We start from the raw sequence: 26,078 nt of genomic DNA, 5'->3' as shown, positions 1-26,078 counted from the left end.
TCATCAGATCTTAAAAAGAGCAATAATTCACCTGATGTGTACTCATAGATGGATGACATTTGCATCTATTGCCATGTGCATCACTGTCCTTTTTAAAATATAAAGATAGAAGTAAAGTCAAAACCAGTTATCTGTTTAAAAAATAAAAGTATAACAAAGACTTAATTCTTCAGTTTATTCAATTTCTGAAATTTTTGTTAGTTTTCAGTGGGCATCCATGTTTCAAAGACATAATTCTTATGCTTATTAGAACACTCGAATATTCTCAGAATGCAAAAAGTCAATCAGTTAACAAATAATCATTAAGATTGAGGGTTATTTTAAATACTGAATGAAACTGGTAGGAGAATATTTATTGGTATAGTTCGATTCTCCTTCCTCATCTAACTTTTCCCAGTGCTTACAAGTTTGAACTCTACGATCAGCTGATACATGTTGCAACATTATACTATGCTGTTTCTAACACTCATTATATAAAATTCTGGTACCGCACGCTGCGGAATTTGAATCCACGCCAGACGTCGTGGACGTCGAAGACCCATAGAGGTCTCTGCACCGTCGCGCCGTAAGCTGTGGCGGTGTGCGCCTCCTGGCCCGCTTTTAGTGTGAGGGCGCCACAGTGAAACATGTGGTCCCAGCAGCCAATAGCGGCACCCCCGATAGCATACTTAAGCGCCTGCTTCATGCTCAGCCAGCAGTCTAACATTGTGTTGCGTCTCAGTATATATCGTCTCAGACAGCGTATTGAATTCGTGTTTCTATTCCAGTGGATGTGGTTGTCTCGTTTTGGTTCGTTACTCTGTTGTCTGTTCTTGTTGTGTCATAAGGTCCTCCGTTGGTCATGTCTGTCCTCTCCCATTGTGTTGTTGTTCGCGGGCCGCTCCGCAGGTCCCGCGCGTTTCTGCCACTACTACCCCGCAACCGTTCCGGTCACCGTTACAACAAAAATGATGCCAAAAATTGTTGCAACATCTGTGTATCTACGAACACATATTCAAGGCAGCAGGAAAGGAAAGAATAAGACTTACAGCTTTACTGTGAAACAAAAACAAAGTAATAACCAAAATAATGGCAATCCATTTGAAAGGGCACATTTTTGAAATCAAAATCTGGTGCAGGGTAGCTGTACAATGCTCAACTCATCCTTGATAACGATGGAAGGCATAGTAGCTATCCAAAACATGACTGACCAACCTCCTTGCTGACCTCATAGGACTCCATACATGAGATGTTTATTGGCCCTGACTGCTTTCATTCTCTTGTACAATGCACATTGAGCTTTGGACAAATTGTGCACACATTGGTGAAGACAGAATGATGATACTGAGCCAACTTTTGTTTCAAGTGTTTCTTTACTAACCTCATTTACACACTGCAATGCCAGACTTTTGTACTTTCGTTCGTAATAGGTACTTTGAGGCCAAGTTGATCAGGTAGTTGCAGATTGTCTGAGTCAACATAGCCCTTCCAGCTGCCACCAAAAAAGGAAAGGAAGACTGAGGTTTAATATTCCATCAACAATAAGGTCATTAGAGACTGAAATAAATCAGAATGGGTATCAATGGAGAAGTGAATCAACCATGCCCTTTGATTGGATCTATTTCAGAATTCACTTTAACTCTTTCGCAGCTACATACATGCTCTCTGCTTTCCATGCTGAACACAGCTTTGATGTGACTGTACTGTTCAGAAAATGCTGATATCAGGGCTGAGAAATGGCGTTCCAGCCACTGTGAAATACTTATCATCTGATTTTAAGACAGCTATTTGCTGAAAAAATTTGATGCTTCCACATTTTACAGTGTGATATCTTCACTCAATAAAGGACTGAATTGCTTTGTATTATTTGTATAGTTACTGTGCTGCATAAAATTAAGTAATAGATTGCATGCTATTTTAAAGAGTTTGCAGAGGTAAAAATGCACTGTGTAAACTTTGCACATGGTTGATTTTATGCTTATACATCACTGTGTATGACATCTACATAATATATCAAAATTTTATTTAAAATTGAGAATTGAATGATATCTCATGTTGTTCTTGAGCGATGGATTTTTATATCCCACAGACAGTCTCATGCAACACATTTCTGTCTCTGTGAACTGGGTCTATTTGGCCATGACAATCATCGTATTTCATAAGTGGTTCAAGATACTGAAATGAAGTTCTTTATTTTTTGCAAATGACAGCACACATTGAGGCACATGTGTTGTATGATAAATATTTAAAACTTTTTGTTTGCCAACATATGGAAGTAACTCATCCACAGCAGTGAGAGTTCGGTGGTTCAGGGTGCGTACAGACGTCAGTAGCACTGTAGGAAACCCCAAGAGGTGCATGTATACATGTGCAGTAGCAGAGGAGGACATGTATATATGTCCACAGCACTGATAGGGTTAAGCAAAACTCTAAATCTGGATAACCAGCTGAGGATTCCAAATGACACCCTCCTGAAGGTGAGTCTGCTGATGTGATCTCTCAGGTTTTCTCAGAGTGATTGATTAATGGTGCACTTTTGAGTGTTTTTCGAAGTTGTTGTTACTGTTTTGTTATGCATAATGTTTCAATGACTGACTGTCATGTTCTTCAAATGCTGGAAGTTATGATGATATGTGTACTGCCTGTAAGGACTCTAATCAGTCTGGAAGTACACCATTAATGAGTTCATTGCCTTACCACTGCATCAATTGCCTTGGTGAAAAAAAGGTCAAAAGGGTATTAAGAAATGCGTTTCTTGTCAAAAGATGTCAACCTTTTGTACCAGAATATAATAATCCATTCTGAATCCAATGCAGAGAAATTACTTTTACTTTTAGTTCTAGTACTGTGGCTGTGAATTTCACAGTTCACCCTAAATTCATTCTTATTATTAACTTGCTATTGCCCATGCCTGTACTCACATATCAGTAGTTTTGTTATGATGAGTGATGATGAATAAGTAAGCTACTGTACATGTGATAACATCAACTGTCCTTAGGTCTCTGCCTATTTGGATAAGTATGTGCACCCTTCCCTCCTCCTTCCCTGTCCCCCCCCCCCAATCCCAATCCCCCCCCCCTGCCCCTCAAGCAGCCAAGCTGTCCTAGCACATGATGCATGTGCAGTTCCAAGCAGTGCATACAGAGGGGTATGGGCAGGAGTGCTCATCTATGAATCATGGTATTGAATTAACTATACGTTATACAAGGTGTACATTATGCAACAAATCTTGTAGAAGTATAGATTAAACGTGATTAAGATTATATAAGTATTGTATTCATTACTTCAAATTGTATCAAGTAACATATATCAACCCAGAAAAGCATTGCCACTAATACGATAAACATCAAAAGTCAAAGAATTAATAGATTTTCAAAGAGTAAATATTTGTTTCCTAATTCACACATTATTCTTGAAATTAATTAGTATCCTGTACCACACACTTTATAAAGCAGCCTGTGTTCATCCTCAGGATTCAAGCTATCTCCATACCAAATGCCATTGAAAACAGTTCGGCTGGTTACTCCTGAAAATGTAACAGGGTTATTTTCACATTTGCACAATTTTTATGGCTAAAACTTTCAACTGTGATATCTTTTTTCCCCATGGTTCATTCTTCATGGAATGAAGCCCATATAGTGCCCAAGCTATTCTCAAATTACCTGTGAAAACCCCCGTTAAGGACTGTCTAGTAGTTTTGGAGATGTGTTTTCAAACAGACAAACATGACAGTTTTACTGATTTATTATTAGTATAGACAGATGACAAACATTACTAAGAAGTACATTTATTAGCCTGTAAGTGTAAAAATACCACACGAAGTCCTTGAAGAGCTGGATTTTTTGTTATACAGACATACAGCTGCCACTGTGGCTGATTGTGATGATGTACCTACTGAAAAATCATCCCTAGCAATGGGGAGTCAAGTTTAGGACCTAAAACTCTAATCTTTATTATGTCTAAAGCTTTTTTGTGGAGCTGGGGGAGCTTTTAATAGTGGAGACATCTTTCTAAAACTTGAATATCTGCAATGAAGTGTTTCTCCAACCTTAAAAATTTGCTTATCTCTGACTGCAGTGGTTTACTTGTTCCTTAATAATGATGTGGAGACTAACAATTAAGCGACTTATTCACTTTTTTGACACATTTGAGTACCTTTGAGAAAGTTCTTCTGTTGTTGTTTTCATCTGATTCTCTTTGATTTGTGCCTGCTTTGTTTCCAGTCTAGCTGTTTGCAGGATAAATTAACTGCAGTGTTTCTATTGTATATATTTGTAGTTTAGCAACATGTGAACATGATTGTGTCCTGTTGACCAATTTTCCCTTACAGCAAAACAAAAACAAATTTTTTTCACTTTGCACACAACACACACACACACACACAGACACACATACACACACACACACACACACACACACACACACACACACACACACACACACACACACACAGATTAAATACATACATACAGGTCGTTCATTTTAACTGAAGACATTGAAATATCTTGAATACTACTCATTGGATCAAAATAAGTTATAATTGCAATTTGTTTGTCTCAGATGGGGAACATCCAATGACACCACATTTGACCTATCACTCCACCCAATGGATGGATGGCAGCTTTGAATTTTTTTTTCCCTTCAGATTATGATTCTACAGCAAAATGTACATGTTTTCTCTGGATCATTTTCTTCATTTTGCCACAGATGGCACTGTAATCAGAGGAATAGAAATGAGAGCTCAATCATAATTTGTGATGGCTTGAATATCCAATGGCACATGGGACCCCTCCTCTATGCTGCAAGGGCAGGACAGACCAGTATTTCATACCTTCTAATTGGAAATCTCATTCACAATGTTGTGTTCCTCCAACACATTGAATAGGAGACTACTCAACATGCCACTGTGGCCCTGGCTCGAGGTGAATGCTACTCTGCTTTTCCAATTAGAGTAAGTGTTCAAATGTACTACCATCAACTCTAGTACACTTAGTGATCCACTTTTCAAATGACTGCACAAAGGATATAAGCATTTTTGTGGGAATGTCAGCAGAGACATTTCTGATGCGGTTGACCATGTCTTCATGGCCTGTTGGCACTTGCTAGTAAGCCTCACCTTTTCCTCACAGAAAGAAATCTGGTGATGCCAAATCCAGTGACCTAGTAGACCAATTAACAGGGTCACCTCTGCCAACCCACAGACCAGTGTAAAGACAGTGTAATAGCTACCGTGCATCAATTGTGTAATGCACCGGGCAACTGTGATGCTGAAACCATATACGCTGTTGAACATTCAGGGTGACATCATGCAGTAGTACTAATAGTTCCTCTCCCAAAAATGTTCAATATTTGCCTCCATTCAATGTGCCTTCAGTAAAATACAGACCAATGAGTTTGTTTCCCATGATGCCACACCATACATTTACTGGCCAAGGATGTTGATGGTCAGCTTGCCATTATCAGTGGGGATTGTCCATACTCCAATAATGCATGTTATGTCAGTTAACACTACCATGGTTTGTGAATGTAGATTCATTGGAAAATAGTACCTCAGCAACAAATGTGGGGGTAATGATCAAAGCAGATGAAATTAATTAAAATTTGTGCTGGGCCGGAACTCAAACCAGGGTCTTCTTGCTTGCTAGGCAGAAATGTTAACCATTACACCATCACAGTACGATGGTCAACATTGTTGCATGAACCACCTAAACTGAGTGCCCTCCCCAGCACAAACTTCAATTCATTTTTCCCTTACATTTCTGCCTAGCAAGCAAGAAGACCCAGGTTTGAGTCCCGGCCACAGCACAAATTTTAATTCATTTAGTCTGCTTCAATCGTTATTGTAGACAATAAAAAGAGACTTAAATGTCTCAGGGAAACATTTAATTATTAAAAAAATGTGGTGGTTGTTTGACTTTGTTGATGTGCCCTTCACAAACACTACCCGGTTATGGAAATTGACACCATGGAGTACTTGATGCAGTGACACTTGGTAAGGATGATACTTATGATGATGCAGTATTGTGACAAAAACTTCATATGGACACACCAGAATCGCAGTGTTATTTCCAGGAACTTATCCTTGGGTTGTGGTGCACTGCTGCTAGTACAGCTCTTTCATGAGCTTCTCGTGTAACACATTTGCTTCATTTCTTTTTGCCATTCTGTATGCTACCATCAGACATAAAGGCATCCACCACCTTGTAAAAGGATAAACAAGAGGGAGCTTCCCCTTGGGAAATGCTTGGCATACAAGGCAACACCAGCCTCAACATTTCTCCTACATTTTCGGTAAATCAGGATCATTTCAATTTTTTCTACTGGGTTTGCAACATTCATTGTCCACTTGCCTGTCTGTTCTTCAAATGATAGGTAGACATGCAGGCAATGAACACTACACAAGGATTGCACTGTTTAGAGCTGCTACCTGTTCTATGTCTGCATGGTACGTGAGCTCTGGTCACAATGTATTGCCTGTTACTATACGTCGTAGTTCGCTACATGGCCATGGTGGCGCATTGGGTAGTCCTCTGTTCAACATGTCAGAGGAATACAATATTGCAAATGGGACTTCCAATTAGATGTTATGAAATACCGGCCTGTCCTACCCTCACAGCATACAGGTGGGGACCCATGTGCCATTGTCATAAATTACGATTACGTACCCATCTCTATTCCTTCAATCACAGTGCCATCTGTGATGAAATGAAGATAATGCTTCAGACAAAATGTACGTAGATTTTTCTGTAGAGTTGCGATCTGCTATAAAAAATGGGGATTCCCATTGAATATTTCAAAATTGGCCCCTGCCACTCATGCACAAGGTAGGGTGACAGGTCAAGTGTGGTACATTGGATGTCCCCCGCTGAGACAAGCAAATAAGAATTATAATTTTTTCATCAAATATGTAGTTTTTGAGATATTTCAAGTCTCCATTTAAAATGAACACCCCATGTATACATAACCTAAAGTCACTTCATTATTATGCACACATGTAAAAGCATGAGAAACTATCCTAGCTATTGTGGCCATTAGTTTCTTTCTTGAGAAGAAAATTGGGATGGGCTGATGTAGGTTAGTGATGTTAGAAAGGAGGTAGATCCCTCAGACCCCAGAAGGAAAGGGAGCCATCTGTTATGAGAACTGGGAGAGACAAAGGCGAATGTTATACTATATATAACACACTGGGCACTATAGTCTGCATGTTTCAGTTTGTAATATAAGTAATGATAGTGATGATATCATATAAATGTAATGAAAATATTTGATTATCATGTAAAGCATCAGGAAATTGTCAGCTACCATCATTAGCTTATGGAAAGCTGAAAATGAAAGTTTCAAGAAATGTGCCTCAATATTTCCCAATTAATGACTAATGTTACATTTATGAGATTACAGTAGCTTTGCTGTTTTGGAAAACTGGTAATCACCTTTGGGTATCGTACATTGACGGCTCTTGTGTACTGGAACTCCAGATTTGCAGGAGATCCATAATATGGAATTGTCATAAAACGTGTTAAACTATCATTAAATGTTGCATAAGCCAATTTCTTCCCATCTGGAGAAAACCAGAGTGCTTTATTTGATGCAAGGACTTCCTCTGAAAAAAGAAGAAAGGTTAAATTCAGTAATTGAAAATCCAGTTTCAGTAACATTATGTTAATAACAAAAAAATAAGTTCCCTTTTGGGGACAAAACGAAACAGCTAAGTAAATGCATATAATCAGTTAAACTAATACTATTTCCTACAACAGAAAAGAGAATGCGAGTTTGCTAAAATTGTGCATGTTGAGAATAAAAAGTTTGGTAGCATTTTTAAGAAATGAGAAAAATTATTATTTTGGCAATGAAATGCAAGTTACATATATCTGATTGAAACACATTAAGCAATGGGTATGATTCTAGAGACATTGATTGTTCATTGGCAGTATGATCAAAGTATTAATGTGAGGATCAGGAGTCTACTCAGAGCCAAGAACTTTAATTTTTGACGAAACTTCAAGCAATGTAGAATATCCATTTTCTGTTTCTTGCTGACAAACTAGAGCAAAATTCTATACTTCCAACATTGTCCTGTATGAATGTTCACTATTAATATGTGGGGGTAAATCTGTCAGACACACAGCCTAAATTTAGGAGACATTTCATAAAATATGCTGTGGCTTTCACCACAGTTTCTGGTAAGTCTACTGAATCAGGCAATGCCTTAATGTCTCATTAGTCAAACAATGGAAGATCAGATCTCAACTTGTAACAGCAAGGTAGCTGCTGAAAACAAGATACTGACTCTTGTGCTTTTCTGTAACAACATTTGTCACAGTGTACAAGTGTCATAGGCAAAACACCGAAATAGCAAGCTACACCCATAGAAACTGACTGGGTGAATAGTTCTATCAGAGAGGAACAGAGGGAGCTATCAGATGTGCCAAGGCTTTGCAATTGTGATAACATGGGGTCTGAGATGCTCTAAATAAATGATATATGCTGCTTACACTTCCTTATAATGTTGCTTCAGAATATATTAAAATGCAATGTGAAGATTTGTGGGCTGTTTGGATGTGACTGCATGGTAATGTGAGGGCAGGCATACTTGTTGTTGAGGTCCCAGCCAGGGAGGATCACTGTATTGTTACACAAAGCACATTGTGCATCTTCGCATCTGGTCTTTCCATCTAAGAACAAGTAATAGACTTCTTGCAACATTCTGTGTCATCCTGCACCATTGGTCGGAGACGAGTAGCAGCTTAACTGGGGCGTTATTGTCCCAAGCATAGGCTGCTGTTAATACAATAACACAAATAGCTTTGTTTGGAGTGGAGCTATAACAGAAAACCATGGACTGCTGACGAATGCTGCCACATTGTGTTCAGCAACGAACTGAAGTTTGGCACTACCCCAGATGACCATTGTTGTTGGGAGAGATCCAATTCTACCAATGTTTTTTTGGGAGGCATAGCATTATTACTACTAGCATCATGCTGTGGGGAGTCATCGAGTATGACTTCAGATCACTGCACAAATTCTGGTAGTGACTGCAAATTCTGATAACACAACATAGGTCATGAACATCCTGTGTCCTCATGTGTTACTTCTCAATCAACAGTATTGTGGTACTATTTTTCAACAGGACAGTGCTCATCCACACAAGGCAAACATCTATACGAACTGTGTGCATGATCACAGACTGGATACAACAGTTGCCAGCCAGTTTACAGCAGGAAATGATACAATGGCTTTATGATGCCTTTCTCAACTCAATCAGATCATGCACTAAGTCAGAGGACATGTGATATCATACTGATAAACAGACACATACTGTCAAGTTCTTTGAAAAGGTCACTTGATTTTGTAATCATTGCAATAACACCACACACCTTCCAAACCTGTGAAGTTTCATGCTGGATGCTCCACTTTTTTTTTTTTTTTTTTTTTTTTAAAAAAAAGGCAGTGTACAGTTCCTTAAGTTGCCATGTGGTAACTTTAACAGTTAAGTGCAAGAGAGACAGCCATCACATTAGAATTTTTAGTGTTGTCTGTGGCAGGATGCAACAATAAATGTGGATTGTCTAAGTTAAGTGGACCAGCACAGTTGATATTGCTGAAGTTGGCATATGAATGGATCTTCCTAACAAGCAAAATGCTCGAAAGCTATCTTAGACAGAAGACAAGTCAGAATTATTGGGGGAATTTATGCTCTTTTTGTGACTTTGTATACATGCTGCTTGCTACATTACACCTCAGTGGTTGGGTAATTATTTTAAGAAATTATTTAAGTGGACCAGCAGACCAGCAGACACACAGATTTTCTGCCTCTTTTTAAAATAAAAGTATCAAAATGTCAGTTCAGTTTTATTAAATAGTGTCAAGTACAGCTTTAAAAATAAGAAGTGTGTTGTAACATAACTTACAAAAGGAAAAGTTTTGTGTGATTATATAGATTTTAATGAGCAAACTAGGTTATTTGAATCTCTTTTCGCATACAGTTTTACTGAGGTTTATTATGAATATCTTTTGTGAGAAAAGATGATTTTTCTTACAAGTTCTCATAACAGTCAGAATTATTGGGGGAATTTATGCTCTTTTTGTGACTTTGTATACATGCTGCTTGCTACATTACACCTCAGTGGTTGGGTAATTATTTTAAGAAATTATTTAAGTGGACCAGCACAGTTGATATTGCTGAAGTTGGCGTACGAATGGATCTTCCTAACAAGCAAAATGCTCGAAAGCTATCTTAGACAGAACACAAGTAATATTCTGTAGCATATCTGTGGTTATCTACTTATGCTGATTCTCCATGTGGACCATAAACAAGATGGCAGCCATATGCATTGGCATGAAGTGTGGTAGAATTCTGTCACTTAGGTGTAATTTTGTAGCTTGTCTATTCTGCCAAACACATTGTTTTATTCCTTCTTTTTCTTTTGTAGATACTATTTGTCTATTTCCATCCGAAAATATTTATCTTATCTGATTCTGTCATCTGCTTCATGAAAGGTGAACTCTCTACAATATCCATTGAGTATTTGCGCCTAAGAATATCTGTTGCTGCATAATAAAACATTTCCAGCATCGGTGTGCCAATAAAAGCTAGATTATCTTCCTTACCTTCATATACCCAGTCTGGTGTACCATGATAAATTGATCCAAAGCTACCTGTGGTGGTAAGCTTAAACTCTCTAGCAAGTTCAGCTGTTGGACGGTAATATATGTTATTGTGGTAAACATACACAAGTGCATTTCCAGTGGGTGCCCACACAACAAGCTGCAACACCTTGTTGTCTAATAGTCCCTCACTATTTACTAGAGGCATTTTTGTTCTGCAACAGAGAGGGAGAAATTTGAGAAAAGAAAACATTTGTATGAGAAATTTTACATGTGAGCATAATGGTTAATTACTACTTAGTAGACTTCCATCAAACAGCAATTCATCAGTGCCTGTTTTATAAACTTACTTCTTCTCTATGTTGATGATTTCATACTGGGCCAAGTAGGTATGTCTGAATAGCTGAAAGCAGAATAGATGATAAAATAAACATTTTTAAGTAGAAAAATTGGAATATTTACATAGAAAAGACATAACATTGGTGGTATCAGTGTAATTTTAAGAAAATGAAATACTTTTCACTTATATATATATATATATATATATATTAATAGAGGGAAACATTCCATGTGGGAAAAATATACCTAAAAACAAAGATGATGTGACTTACCAAACGAAAGCGCTGGCACGTCGATAGACACACAAACAAACTCAAACATACACACAAAATTCAAGCTTTCGCAACAAACTGTTGCCTCATCAGGAAAGAGGGAAGGAGAGGGAAAGACGAAAGGATGTGGGTTTTAAGGGAGAGGGTAAGGAGTCATTCCAATCCCGGGAGCGGAAAGACTTACCTTAGGGGGAAAAAGGACAGGTATACACTCGCACACACACTCATATCCATCCGCACACACACAGACACAAGCAGACATTTGTAAAGGCAAAGAGTTTGGGCAGAGATGTCAGTTGAGGCGGAAATGCAGAGGCAAAGATGTTGTTGAATGACAGGTGAGGTATGAGTGGCGTCAACTTGAAATTAGCGGAGATTGAGGCCTGGTGGATAACGGGAAGAGAGGATACATTGAAGAGCAAGTTCCCATCTCCAGAGTTCGGATAGGTTGGTGTTAGTGGGAAGTATCCAGATAACCCGGACGGTGTAACACTGTGCCAAGATGTGCTGGCCGTGCACCAAGGCATGTTTAGCCACAGGGTGATCCTCATTACCAACAAACACCATCTGCCTGTGTCAATTCATACGAATGGACAGTTTGTTGCTGGTGACTCCCACATAGAATGCGTCTCAGTGTAGGCAGGTCAGTTGGTAAATCACTTGGGTGCTTTCACACGTGGCTCTACCTTTGATCGTGTACACCTTCCAGGTTACAGGACTGGAGTAGGTGGTGGTGGGAGGGTGCATGGGACAGGTTTTACACCGGGGGCGGTTACAAGGGTAGGAGCCAGAGGGTAGGGAAGGTGGTTTGGGGATCTCATAGGGATGAACTAAGAGGTTACGAAGGTTAGGTGGATGGTGGAAAGACACTCTTGGTGGAGTGGGGAGGATTTCATGAAGGATGGATCTCATTTCAGGGCAGGATTTGAGGAAGTCGTATCCCTGCTGGAGAGCCACATTCAGAGTCTGATCCAGTCCCGGAAAGTATCCTGTCACAAGTGGGGCACTTTTGTGTTTCTTCTGTGGGAGGTTCTGGGTTTGAGAGGATGAGGAATTGGCTCTGGTTATTTGCTTCTGTACCAGGTTGGGAGGGTAGTTGCGGGATGCGAAAGCTGTTGTCAGGTTGTTGGTGTAATGGTTCAGGGATTCCGGACTGGAGCAGATTCGTTTGCCATGAAGACCTAGGCTGTAGGGAAGGGACCGTTTGATGTGGAATGGGTGGCAGCTGTCATAACGGAGGTACTGTTGCTTGTTGGTGGGTTTGATGTGGACGGATGTGCTAAGCTGGCCATTGGACAGGTGGAGGTCAACATCAAGGAAAGTGGCATGGGATTTGGAGTAGGACCAGGTGAATCTGATGGAACCAAAGGAGTTGTGGTTGGAGAGGAAAATCTGGAGTTCTTCTTCACTGTGAGTCCAGATCATAAAGATGTCATCAATAAATCTGTACCAAACTTTGGGTTGGCAGGCTTGGGTAACCAAGAAGGCTTCCTCTAAGTGACCCATGAATAGGTTGGCGTACGAGGGGGCCATCCTGGTACCCATGGCTGTTCCCTTTAATTGTTGGTATGTCTGGCCTTCAAAAGTGAAGAAGTTGTGGGTCAGGTAGAAGCTGGCTAAGGTAATGAGGAAAGAGGTTTTAGGTAGGGTGGCAGGTGATCGGCGTGAAAGGAAGTGCTCCATCGCAGCGAGGCCCTGGACGTGCGGGATATTTGTGTATAAGGAAGTGGCATCAATGGTTACAAGGATGGTTTCCGGGGGTAACGGATTGGGTAAGGATTCCAGGCATTTGAGAAATTGGTTGGTGTCTTTGATGAAGGATGGGAGACTGCATGTAATGGGTTGAAGGTGTTGATCTACGTAGGCGGAGATACGTTCTGTGGGGGCTTGGTAACCAGCTACAATGGGGCGGCTGGGATGATTGGGTTTGTGAATTTTAGGAAGAAGGTAGAAGGTAGGGGTGCGGGGTGTCGGTGGGGTCAGGAGTTTGATGGAATCAGGTGAAAGGTTTTGTAGGGGGCCTAAGGTTCTCAGGATTCATTGAAGCTCCGCCTGGACATCAGGAATGGGATTACCTCGGCAAACTTTGTATGTGGTGTTGTCTGAAAGCTGACGCAGTCCCTCAGCCACATACTCCTGACGATCAAGTACCGCGGTCGTGGAACTCGTGTCCGCCGGAAGGATGACGATGGACCGGTCAGCCTTCAGATCACGGATAGCCTGGGCTTCAGCAGTGGTGATGTTGGGAGTAGGATTAAGGTTTTTTAAGAAGGATTGAGAGGCAAGGCTGGAAGTCAGAAATTCCTGGAAGGTTTGGAGAGGGTGATTTTGAGGAAGAGGAGGTGGGTCCCGCTGTGACGGAGGACGGAACTGTTCTAGGCAGGGTTCAATTTGGATAGTGTCTTGGGGAGTTGGATCATTAGGAGTAGGATTAGGATCATTTTTCTTCGTGGCAAAGTGATACTTCCAGCAGAGAGTACGAGTGTAGGACAGTAAATCTTTGACAAGGGCTGTTTGGTTGAATCTGGGAGTGGGGCTGAAGGTGAGGCCTTCGGATAGGACAGAGGTTTCTGGTTGGGAGAGAGGTTTGGAGGAAAGGTTAACTACTGAATTAGGGTGTTGTGGTTCCAGATTGTTTTGATTGGAATTTTGAGGTTTTGGAGGGAGTGGAGCTGGGAGGTTGAGTAGATGGGAGAGACTGGGTTTGTGTGCAATGAGAGGAGGTTGAGGCTTGCTGGAAAGGTTGTGAAGGGTGAGTGAGTTGCCTTTCCGGAGGTGGGAAACCAGGAGATTGGATAGTTTTTTGAGGTGAAGGGTGGCATGCTGTTCTAATTTGCGGTTGGCCTGTAGGAGGATGCTCTGAACAGCCGGTGTGGATGTGGGAGAGGAAAGATTGAGGACTTTTATTAAGGATAGGAGTTGACGGGTGTGTTCATTGGCTGAGTTGATGTGTAGGTGAAGGATTAGGTGGGTGAGGGCAATGGATTGTTCAGTTTGGAACTAGTATAGGGACTGATGGAAAGAAGGGTTGCAGCCAGAGATGGGAACTTTAAGTGTGAGGCCTTTGGGGGTAATGCCAAATGTCAGACAAGCCTGAGGAAATAAAATATGCGAGTGTAATCTGGCTAGGGTGAAGGCATGTTTGCGGAGGGAATGTAAATAAAACTTAATGGGGTCATTGTGGGGGTGTTGTGAGGGTGACATGGTATTAGAAGGTGGAAAGTGTAACATGGGGTTGAAATGGAAATGAAAATAACTGGAGAAAGTAACTGGAGATCTGTTGTGAAAAAAGGCGAAAAAGTGTTGGATAAAGCTGGGCTATGTTGATCCAGTGGTGAACTTGGGTTGGTAGACAACGATGTGCACAAAGGTTAGGTGGTTGTGTTGCCGCCAAAACACGTTAAAGGATGGAGAGATTCGGGAAAATTTCGAAAAAACGGCGTGTAAATGTATTAAAAAGAGTGGTTTCGTGGTGGCAGATTATGAAAATGAGGCTAACAATTGTCTGGCGAAGAAATAATGACGTTAAAACCTATGGGAAGCGGCTAAAAATTATCAGTGATGTAGGAAAAACGGAAATGGAAATAAAGCGAAAGTTATCAGAACTAGACGAAATGGTTGTTTAATAGGTGAAAGGAATTGTTTGTGGACTAGAAACGGTGGATTTTATAGCAGCAGTAGTGTTGAAAGCGGAAAAAAATTTTTTGGTTATGGTTTGGAAGTGGGTGACGTATTATTGAGTATTTATAGGCGGGATAAAATTGTATAGTAGATTACGGTAAAAAGGAGAAGGTTAATACAAAGTGAAACTACTGGCAAAAACAAAAACAGCAAATAAGACGACAGAAAAGATTTCGAAATGCAACAGTGACAAGGTTCTAGTTCTGATAACTTTCGCTTTATTTCCATTTCCGTTTTTCCTACATCACTGATAATTTTTAGCCGCTTCCCATAGGTTTTAACGTCATTATTTCTTCGCCAGACAATTGTTAGCCTCATTTTCATAATCTGCCACCACGAAACCACTCTTTTTAATACATTTACACGCCGTTTTTTCGAAATTTTCCCGAATCTCTCCATCCTTTAACGTGTTTTGGCGGCAACACAACCACCTAACCTTTGTGCACATCGTTGTCTACCAACCCAAGTTCACCACTGGATCAACATAGCCCAGCTTTATCCAATACTTTTTCGCCTTTTTTCACAACAGATCTCCAGTTACTTTCTCCAGTTATTTTCATTTCCATTTCAACCTCATGTTACACTTTCCACCTTCTAATACCATGTCACCCTCACAACACCCCCACAACGACCCCATTAAGTTTTATTTACATTCCCTCCGCAAACATGCCTTCACCCTAGCCAGATTACGCTCGCATATTTTATTTCCTCAGGCTTGTCTGACATTTGGCATTACCCCCAAAGGCCTCACACTTAAAGTTCCCATCTCTGGCTGCAACCCTTCTTTCCATCAGTCCCTATACTAGTTCCAAACTGAACAATCCATTGCCCTCACCCACCTAATCCTTCACCTACACATCAACTCAGCCAATGAACACACCCGTCAACTCCTATCCTTAATAAAAGTCCTCAATCTTTCCTCTCCCACATCCACACCGGCTGTTCAGAGCATCCTCCTACAGGCAAACCGCAAATTAGAACAGCATGCCACCCTTCACCTCAAAAAACTATCCGATCTCCTGGTTTCCCACCTCAGAAAAGGCAACTCACTCACCCTTCACAACCTTTCCAGCATACCTCAACCTCCTCTCATTGCACACAAACCCAGTCTCTCCCATCTACTCAACCTCCCACTTCCAGCTCCACTCCCTCCAAAACCTCAAAATTCCAATCAACACAATCTGGAACCACAACACCCTAATCCAGTAGTTAACCTTTCCTCCAAACCTCTCTCCCAACCAGAAACCTCTGTCCTATCCAAAGGCCTCACCTTCAGCCCCACTCCCAGATTCAACCAAACAGCCCTTGTCAAAGATTTACTGTCCTACACTCGTACTCTCTGCTGGAAGTATCACTTTGCCACGAAGAAAAATGATCCTAATCCTACTCCTAATGATCCAACTCCCCAAGACACTATCCAAATTGAACCCTGCCTAGAACAGTTCCGTCCTCCGTCACAGCGGGACCCACCTCCTCTTCCTCAAAATCACCCTCTCCAAACCTTCCAGGAATTTCTGACTTCCAGCCTTGCCTCTCAATCCTTCTTAAAAAAACTTAATCCTACTCCCAACATCACCACTGCTGAAGCCCAGGCTATCCGTGATCTGAAGGCTGACCGGTCCATCGTCATCCTTCCGGCGGACACGGGTTCCACGACCGTGGTACTTGATCGTCAGGAGTATGTGGCTGAGGGACTGCGTCAGCTTTCAGACAACACCACATACAAAGTTTGCCAAGGTAATCCCATTCCTGATGTCCAGGCGGAGCTTCAATGAATCCTGAGAACCTTAGGCCCCTACAAAACCTTTCACCTGATTCCATCAACCTCCTGACCCCACCGACACCCCGCACCCCTACCTTCTACCTTCTTCCTAAAATTCACATACCCAATCATCCCAGCCGCCCCATTGTAGCTGGTTACCAAGCCCCCACAGAACGTATCTCCGCCTACGTAGATCAACACCTTCAACCCATTACATGCAGTCTCCCATCCTTCATCAAAGACACCAACCACTTTCTCGAATGCCTGGAATCCTTACCCAATCCGTTACCCCCGGAAACCATCCTTGTAACCATTGATGCCACTTCCTTATACACAAATATCCCGCACGTCCAGGGCCTCGCTGCGATGGAGCACTTCCTTTCACGCCAATCACCTGCCACCCTACCTAAAACCTCTTTCCTCATTACCTTAGCCAGCTTCATCCTGACCCACAACTTCTTCACTTTTGAAGGCCAGACATACCAACAATTAAAGGGAACAGCCGTGGGTACCAGGATGGCCCCCTCGTACGCCAACCTATTCATGGGTCGCTTAGAGGAAGCGTTCTTGGTTACTCAAGCCTGCCAACCCAAAGTTTGGTACAGATTTATTGATGACATCTTCATGATCTGGACTCACAGTGAAGAAGAACTCCAGATTTTCCTCTCCAACCACAACTCCTTTGGTTCCATCAGATTCACCTGGTCCTACTCCAAATCCCATGCCACTTTCCTTGATGTTGACCTCCACCTGTCCAATGGCCAGCTTAGCACATCCGTCCACATCAAACCCACCAACAAGCAACAGTACCTCCGTTATGACAGCTGCCACCCATTCCACATCAAACGGTCCCTTCCCTACAGCCTAGGTCTTCATGGCAAACGAATCTGCTCCAGTCCGGAATCCCTGAACCATTACACCAACAACCTGACAACAGCTTTCGCATCCCGCAACTACCCTCCCAACCTGGTACAGAAGCAAATAACCAGAGCCAATTCCTCATCCTCTCAAACCCAGAACCTCCCACAGAAGAAACACAAAAGTGCCCCACTTGTGACAGGATACTTTCCGGGACTGGATCAGACTCTGAATGTGGCTCTCCAGCAGGGATACGACTTCCTCAAATCCTGCCCTGAAATGAGATCCATCCTTCATGAAATCCTCCCCACTCCACCAAGAGTGTCTTTCCACCATCCACCTAACCTTCGTAACCTCTTAGTTCATCCCTATGAGATCCCCAAACCACCTTCCCTACCCTCTGGCTCCTACCCTTGTAACCGCCCCTGGTGTAAAACCTGTCCCATGCACCCTCCCACCACCACCTACTCCAGTCCTGTAACCTGGAAGGTGTACACGATCAAAGGTAGAGCCACGTGTGAAAGCACCCAAGTGATTTACCAACTGACCTGCCTACACTGAGACGCATTCTATGTGGGAGTCACCAGCAACAAACTGTCCATTCGTATGAATTGACACAGGCAGATGGTGTTTGTTGGTAATGAGGATCACCCTGTGGCTAAACATGCCTTGGTGCACGGCCAGCACATCTTGGCACAGTGTTACACCGTCCGGGTTATCTGGATACTTCCCACTAACACCAACCTATCCGAACTCTGGAGATGGGAACTTGCTCTTCAATATATCTTCTCTTCCCATTATCCACCAGGCCTCAATCTCTGCTAATTTCAAGTTGCCACCACTCATACCTCACCTGTCATTCAACAACATCTTTGCCTCTGCATTTCTGCCTCGACTGACATCTCTGCCCAAACTCTTTGCTTTTACAAATGTCTGCTTGTGTCTGTGTGTGTGCGGATGGATATGAGTGTGTGTGCGAGTGTATACCTGTCCTTTTTCCCCCTAAGGTAAGTCTTTCCGCTCCCGGGATTGGAATGACTCCTTACCCTCTCCCTTAAAACCCACATCCTTTCGTCTTTCCCTCTCCTTCCCTCTTTCCTGATGAGGCAACAGTTTGTTGCGAAAGCTTGAATTTTGTGTGTATGTTTGGTTTGTTTGTGTGTCTATCGACGTGCCAGCGCTTTTGTTTGGTAAGTCACATCATCTTTGTTTTTAGAAAGACTAAACTATTTAAAAATTAGGGATCACTGTGAGACAAGATATATATTGAAAAACAAAGATGCTGTCACATCATCTTTGTTTTTAGAAAGACTAAACTATTTAAAAATTAGGGATCACTGTGAGACAAGATATATATTGAAAAACAAAGATGCTGTGACTTACCGAACGAGAAAGCACTGGTAGATAGACACAATAAAAAACACACAAACACATACAAATTTCAAGCTTTTGCAACCCAAGGTTGCTTCATCAGGAAAGAGGGAAGGAGTGGGAAAGACGAAAGGATGTGGGTTTTAAGGGAGAGGGTGAGGAGTCATTCCAGTCCCAGGAGCGGAAAGACTTACCCTCTCCCTTAAAACCCACATCCTTTCGTCTTTCCCACTCCTTCCCTCTTTCCTGATGAAGCAACCTTGGGTTGCGAAAGCTTGAAATTTGTGTGTTTTTTATTGTGTCTATCTACCAGCGCTTTCTTGTTTGGTAAGTCACAGCATCTTTGTTTTTTATATATATTTTACCCACATGGAATGTTTCCCTCTATTATATACATATATTGAATCACTCATGAGTTACCCAAGTGTGAAATCAATTAAGACTTATCTTGAAAGTATCAAGGTATCAGCAAGTTGATTTTCTGAAGAATGTTTCAAAACTGTAAAAGTATCTACATGTAAATAGCAAAAAAGGATGGTATTGTTACCTTTGAATGGTTGCTGGATATTAAAAGGTATTTCTGATCCTCAGACAATTCGAGCTGCAATGTTGGGTACTGCACCTGCAACCAAGAATTACTTACATGAAGCATTTCAGGTTCTGTAGAACCCACATGAACGAACAATTTAATCTGCAATATGAAAAATGTATTTTAGTATTTTGATATGTTTAATGAGTACAACAGAAACTGAAAAAGGAACAGCTTACACAGACAATGCAGCATGCCCAAGCAGAATGTAAATTTGAGATTTTAACACAGACAGTTTTGTACATGCTAAAATAATTTGAATGTTTCTGTATTTATTATTTCACTCTCATGTTCTGGGTGGAACTGACAAACATGAATCTAATGTTCAGCGTTTTCTGCGAATGAATTTCACTACAGTACACTGTAGTTATGGAATTCATTGGTCATTCATCAAATTCTGTAGATCTCACTGTGAGAGAAAATTTTCATGAATTTTGAAGATGACACTGCAAGATATGCAGTTATCTAGTTTAGCCAATGTTGTTGCTCTCATTAAATGAATAAATACTGCATTTATTTTTTCTGCATCATCAAGACCATAACACTGTAAAACAACAGGAAGCATACATGCAAAATAAGTTAGCTGTTCTGCCTTCAAACCAATAAAATGAGTTGTAAAAGGTTATAAAAACCATGGATGTAAAAGGTAGAATGCTTGATGTAAAATGCAGTGATTTTTAAAGTTGATATATTGTTGCTCACTGTCAGTTTGATAAAAACCTAAAAGTGAAGAAGACACCATATAGAGGATTTAAAAGTGGAGAACAATCATACACGATTTGGAGAGTGCCAGTGTGAACTTAGAGATTTAGAAAGATTAAACTATTTAAAAATTAGGGATCACTGTGAGACAAGATAGTAAGGTACTGTTTGTAAATCTGAATGTGACCACAACCTGTCAGTTCAACTTTTCCATCTAAGAGGCCTCTGAAAAGATTTATACAAGAGGGAGTAGTTCTGAATGGGAATGACAGAAAAAATGACATCTCAGGTAGCAAACAGAGTGCCATTCAGGGAAGAAGCAGTCAATAGCAAATATACATTTTCATAATATTGGTAATAAACAGTGTGACATCACTGATGACAAGAAATGTGTTTGATGGAAGTGCAACAGGATGGTCTAAGATTCCATTGACATTGGAATCATTAGAAATGAAGTAAAAACTCAAGTTAGATAAGCAGGGTAAAAGGAGGGGGGTGGGGTGGGGGGGTGCAGGAATTTGAACATGACCTGTTTGAGGGAACCTTTCCAACACTTACCTGAAATGATTTGGGGGATCTGCAGGAAACCCAACATAGGAGGACCAATACACCAAACTCACTTGTTGCAAATGTGCTAAACACAGTATGGGAAAATGAGATTGTAAGTTAGGATGAATAAGGTATGAATGTGTATACACTGAACTTACATGTAGAATGCAAAACTGTGATTACACAGAGTCAAAGGAGAAGCAAGTTGCACAGTTGCAGTAACACAAAATGGCTTTGAATGTACTGCGATGACTGACTGCATACTTTTTCACAAACATCCAGTGTTGTCTTTTACATCACAAATGTATAAATATAAACTTCAATATAAATTTATACTTACTGCAAAATTGTCCCCAAGTAGTTCAGTCTTCTTTTGCTTTGCAACATCAAAAATAATTATCTGTCCCAGTGGGTCTTTGTATAGCAGTTCACTGTCTAAAACAAAAATAGGCATAAAATATAAGTCATTGTTTTTGTTTTGCAAATGGGTATGAATTTTCTTACATAGTATGTGAAGTAACAATTATTAAACACTGTAACTACTTGTTTTCTTTGGTTATATGAAACTTCTGCTCTCAAATTACTTGAATACTATACATAAAACATTTCTGCATTTTTCACAGTAAATAAACTTCTGGGGCTGGACTCAGGTTTCATTATCATGTGGGGAGTGACAATGAAATATTTTCTAATTTTGTATTTTGTACACAATACTGTATGTTTAATAAGTTTATTTCTTGTAATGTTGTAGTATTTACATTAGAGACAGAACCTAGTCCTGAGAAGGATTTGGTAGGAATGGACAATAACCTTTCTGAGAAAGTTTCACAGTATTACAGAAATAATATATTTCACAAATGGATAATTGAACCTGAAATTATTCTATCCTTCATTACATGTACAATGTCTTATAGTTACCTCATCTTGATGAATATGACACAACATAATGGTATTTTAACAGCTAGCAAGTTTACACCAAGAAACTAGTTTCTGATACAAAAAGGAATTAACACTCACACATATATATCTGATTAAGAAAGCCCCTTTGTTGGGTAGCTGGGGGATCGGAAATTCACCACCCACAGATCTTTAATCACCTTTAATCACGCTACGGAAAAAGAAATATTTTTTCCAAAATTCCTTGTAGCCTCCCAAAGCCTTATCATGCTGATCACCAAACAAACAGTAATCTTGTCCATGCTTATGCCACTCTTGCTTCTGATACCATGCCCGAGGTGTCATACCCATGCAAAAACCTTGATGCAAGTTGTAGCCTACCTATCTGCAAACCACATACAGTTCCAGTTTTGTAATCAGTGTGTTCTATCCCATCACTTGTGAAAGAGACCATGTTTGTGTATCAATTTTGCAACTGCTGTACAACTTTCTATGTGGGAATGACCACTATTTAGTTACCAACTCATAAGGAATGTCATAAAACAGTGACCAGTAACATGTTTTACCATTAAGTTGCAAAGTATGCTACTTGGATCAGTTTTGTCAGTAGGAACATCTGTATCACAACTTATTTGTTTGAGACCCATCAAGCAACTAGGCACAGTGGTTAATGACAATGAACTCATACACTGGAGAAACAAAGTTTTAATCACATAATGACCAACCCTGCTTATTGCTTCTGATACTTACCTAGCTCATGTGAATGCTGGGATGGGTCTTGCCACAAGACCATTGTAGGTATCCTCCCCAATTGGGGTCCACAACCCTACAAAGTTATTACATGAAGTATTTGTTCAATTGGCTTATACTAATAAGAATTAAGGACTCATTAAGTGAATGATGCCTAGTCATCACATGTGCATAAGTTTGCTGCACAGACTGAGTGCAAATGTGTTCAGTGCTAAATTAGACTCAGAATATGTGTGGGAAGCTCATGTATTTGGACACTGTGTGGATATTCCTGATATATAATCCATACTGATAAATTTAAAAAATTAATATATTCAGAGAATGACAAAAGTTGATGCTGAATGCCATAACTGCATGAACAGATGGCAGTTAAGCAATTTGAAATACCAGTGTATTAATGAAAAGACTATTTCAAATATAGAAATATGTCACAAACACTTGTATTAAGTTTTCATTAATTCCTTACATCATGTGGATCAAATGTTGTGATGGTTCTTTCAGCAAAACCATAGCATATTCTTTTCCCTCATTCTCATCTAACCCAAAATAGAGTTCCATATCTAACAACCTCACATTGATTATATGTTAAACTTTAAGCCTGATAGCCATTTGGTGATAGTTAACACAAGCATAAATAATATAATATATTACTATTGCCATTTGTAATCCGAGAATTCTAAGTTACATCAGAAATTAAAAATACTGTAAGCAAAACTGAAGAAAATTATGTACACTTTTATTGCACATTCAATAATGCTGAGATACAAGGATTCTTTACTATGAAGTGAAACAGTGTTCATTAAATCTTGTAAGACAGCACATGATAATGTTGATAGATATCTAATATAGCTCCTACAATCAATACCCTTATGCAGTCCACTAAATAATCTAAGTACAACTATTTTGGTACTGCAGAGCACATGTTATCAGGATAAAATAAGAGTGATTATCCTTATGCAACAGGTTTATTTTGTGTAATAGGTATGTGCTACCATTGTAGGATAATCCATATTCTGTGTTCATTGAATTTCACTCATTCTACAGTTTCTCCATCTTGAGAGTCATAAAATACAGTGTGTGTGTGTGTGTGGGGGGGGGGGGGGGGGCACATGCCAAATAAATTGAGAATGTCCTTCAAAAAATGCATTCCAGTGTTGGAAATTATGCAGACTTCCTCATCTGAAAATAAAATTCCAGAGAACATAGTGCATGCAAAAATATACAGCAAGGCATGCTGCATAAACATGCTGTTTTCTTCCTGATCATACATTAATAACTATCCATTCAGCAGTCTTCCATTTGAATTGTATAGTATTTCAATTAGCAGCATGATGTAATCAAAATATGAGGTAAAATTTGGCAACTGAAGACTCACTCATTTTTTATGCATGTATACATAGAACCTTGTTTTCCTGCATTATCTCACTGCTCAGTATAACCTGACATCTGCTCAATGTTTACCTTAAAATAAGTAACTATGTAAAGTAAGACATAGCTATGACTGAAAATGAATGATCATTTATTTACAGATTTTTATTTGTGTCCATTGTAACAGCTGTTGTCCTTTGTGTCATTATAATGCATGATAAATAACTAATAATAATTAATGACTGTAATTAATGCTAATTTACTTTTTATTGGAATTATTTTAAACGAGATGTCCTAATGTGCAGATTATCATGCAATAAGAACTAACTCAGTTGCACTGCTCTTTTAAATATTTGGAGTAGCTTCCCATTTACTGCACTGCAACCAAACGAGGTAAAAATATGTATATTTATTTTCTTCTTTCTTTAGTTTGAGTAGCAAATGCATTGTACAAAGCATGCCAAGAGCTTTCATTTGTTCTGGAAGACGTATTGTAAAGCACTTTCTCAGTCTAAATTAGACTATTCTCTCCCAGAAAAGTGCAAGAAGCTTGAATACTAAAATAAATCACAAATAGTCCCTTTCAGAACCTGTAAGGGGTCTCACAGGAATCAATTTGAATTCCATTGCAACTACTGTGCTAACAATAGGAGTTCTTGCATTCTTTCTTTATGAACGAGAGTAGATGTGCTGTCTCTTGACAGCTTGTATCAATCATTCATAAATGTAACTCAAAAAATAAAAAATAGTGTGCATGCTTCATGATTCACCCTTATTCTGGCATGGAAAGGAGAGTATAATATTGACACAATCATATTTGTGTGCTTTCTACATCTACAATTATACTTACATTTTGTAGTTGAAGGTATTTTGAGTGTAATTATCATTCTGCCTCCTCTGCCCTTCCTATTCCATTCACAAATGGTGATGCGGGAATAACAACAGTCTAAAGCTTGAATTTGCATGATTTTATAGCCATGATCATTTCAAGAGATGTAATTATGTGGATGGGAGTAAGATGTTGTGTGACCTTATTTAACCTTATTTATAAAGGATGCTCTTGGAAGTTTTACAGTAAACCTCTCCATGGTGAAGACTGGCCACTCCTGTTATATCTGCCACTAGTATTCAGCGAGCACGTAAATGACATTCTTGTGCTTCCTAAGTGAACTTATGAGGAAATGTGCCATCTTTCTGTGGCTCTTCTCTGTTACCTCTACTAATTGTAACTGGTAAGGGACCCAGCCTGACAAGCAGTAATTAACAAGGCACCTTACAGGCTGCCCCCCTTCGATTTTCATCAACTCTTAGGATTTTAACGTCGTTGCCCCGACAACAATTTCCTAAGGCTGTACGATGCAAGTCCTAGTTTAGAAGATTTGTGAACACTGTTAAGTATAAAAAATTGTAACCAATTAATATAATCTTTGGTAGCTGAATGTGTAGAGTGAAAGTCTGATAATCGTAAGTTGCTCGTTCAAATCTCACTAGCAGCAACAGCTTTGTTTGTTTATTTGGGTGCCATATTTAGTAAAAAATATGAATGTTAATTAGCAAGGGCTGACTCATAACATTTTAACAAAAGAACAAATTTTTATTTTTAATTACAGATTGCTTGAAATGGCAGTTCACAATGAATCAAAATTTGGTGCAAAAATACAGAAGGTCAAACAGAAAATAAACTACTATTTTTATATTTGGAGATTGGACAGTTTTAGTGATGTATATAATAATTTTTCGTTTCAGAATAAGGCATTTTGCATGTCTGTATCAAAATGTAATTGGCTTTATCACAGAGAAAAATACCTGAAAAATATTCTTCTAGATAACTGCTTTTACATACTAGTAGTGAATAAAACTGCTTTTACATACTAGTAGTGAATAAATCTGTACAAACCACCTGGTTATGTAGTGTACAACAGCAACACATCTACTTGTTGTTGCTAACATTGATTTGTTCCATATCATGATGATTGTGTCTCATGCAAAATCATATGTAATATATTTAGTATGTGGCTGACTATATTAGTCTGTGAACTACATAAATTAGAAGTAATAAGAAACACTTTGTGACAAAGATTTTGAAACACTGTTATGCCATGGAATTCTGCAAATGTATAGCACCTAAGACAGACAAAGAGAAGTCAATGAGTCACTGTTGGAATCAGCCAACTCATACAAATACCTGGGTGCAACACTTTGTATGGATATGAAATGAAGTCATCACATAGGTTCAATCTTGGGTAAAGCAGGTTATAGACTTCAGTTTATTGGTAGAATACTTGGGAAGTGCAATCAATCTACAAAGGAGATTGCTTACAATCACTTGTGTGACTGGTTCTAGAATATTATTCAA

The 26,078-nt window shown here is 39.8% G+C and overlaps 1 protein-coding gene across 2 annotated transcripts in view; it reads right to left on the bottom strand.

The window, feature by feature from the left end:
• LOC124615973 (venom dipeptidyl peptidase 4-like) overlaps nucleotides 1–26,078 on the bottom strand; it is a 572,498-nt gene that overhangs the window by 41,039 nt on the left and 505,381 nt on the right. For both annotated transcript variants that reach the window (XM_047144175.1, XM_047144174.1), the window contains exons 3-7: nucleotides 21,048–21,142; nucleotides 19,415–19,489; nucleotides 10,935–10,987; nucleotides 10,588–10,799; nucleotides 7,410–7,579 (exon numbers count right to left, since the gene is read on the bottom strand). In XM_047144175.1, coding sequence (XP_047000131.1) covers nucleotides 7,410–7,579; nucleotides 10,588–10,799; nucleotides 10,935–10,987; nucleotides 19,415–19,489; nucleotides 21,048–21,142 — 605 coding nt within the window. The remainder of the gene's footprint in view (nucleotides 1–7,409; nucleotides 7,580–10,587; nucleotides 10,800–10,934; nucleotides 10,988–19,414; nucleotides 19,490–21,047; nucleotides 21,143–26,078) is intronic.

Source organism: Schistocerca americana, chromosome 5 (genome assembly GCF_021461395.2).
Source record: "Schistocerca americana isolate TAMUIC-IGC-003095 chromosome 5, iqSchAmer2.1, whole genome shotgun sequence".
NCBI classification, from domain to species: Eukaryota; Metazoa; Arthropoda; class Insecta; order Orthoptera; family Acrididae; genus Schistocerca; species Schistocerca americana.
This window is presented reverse-complemented; position numbering and strand designations above follow the sequence as displayed.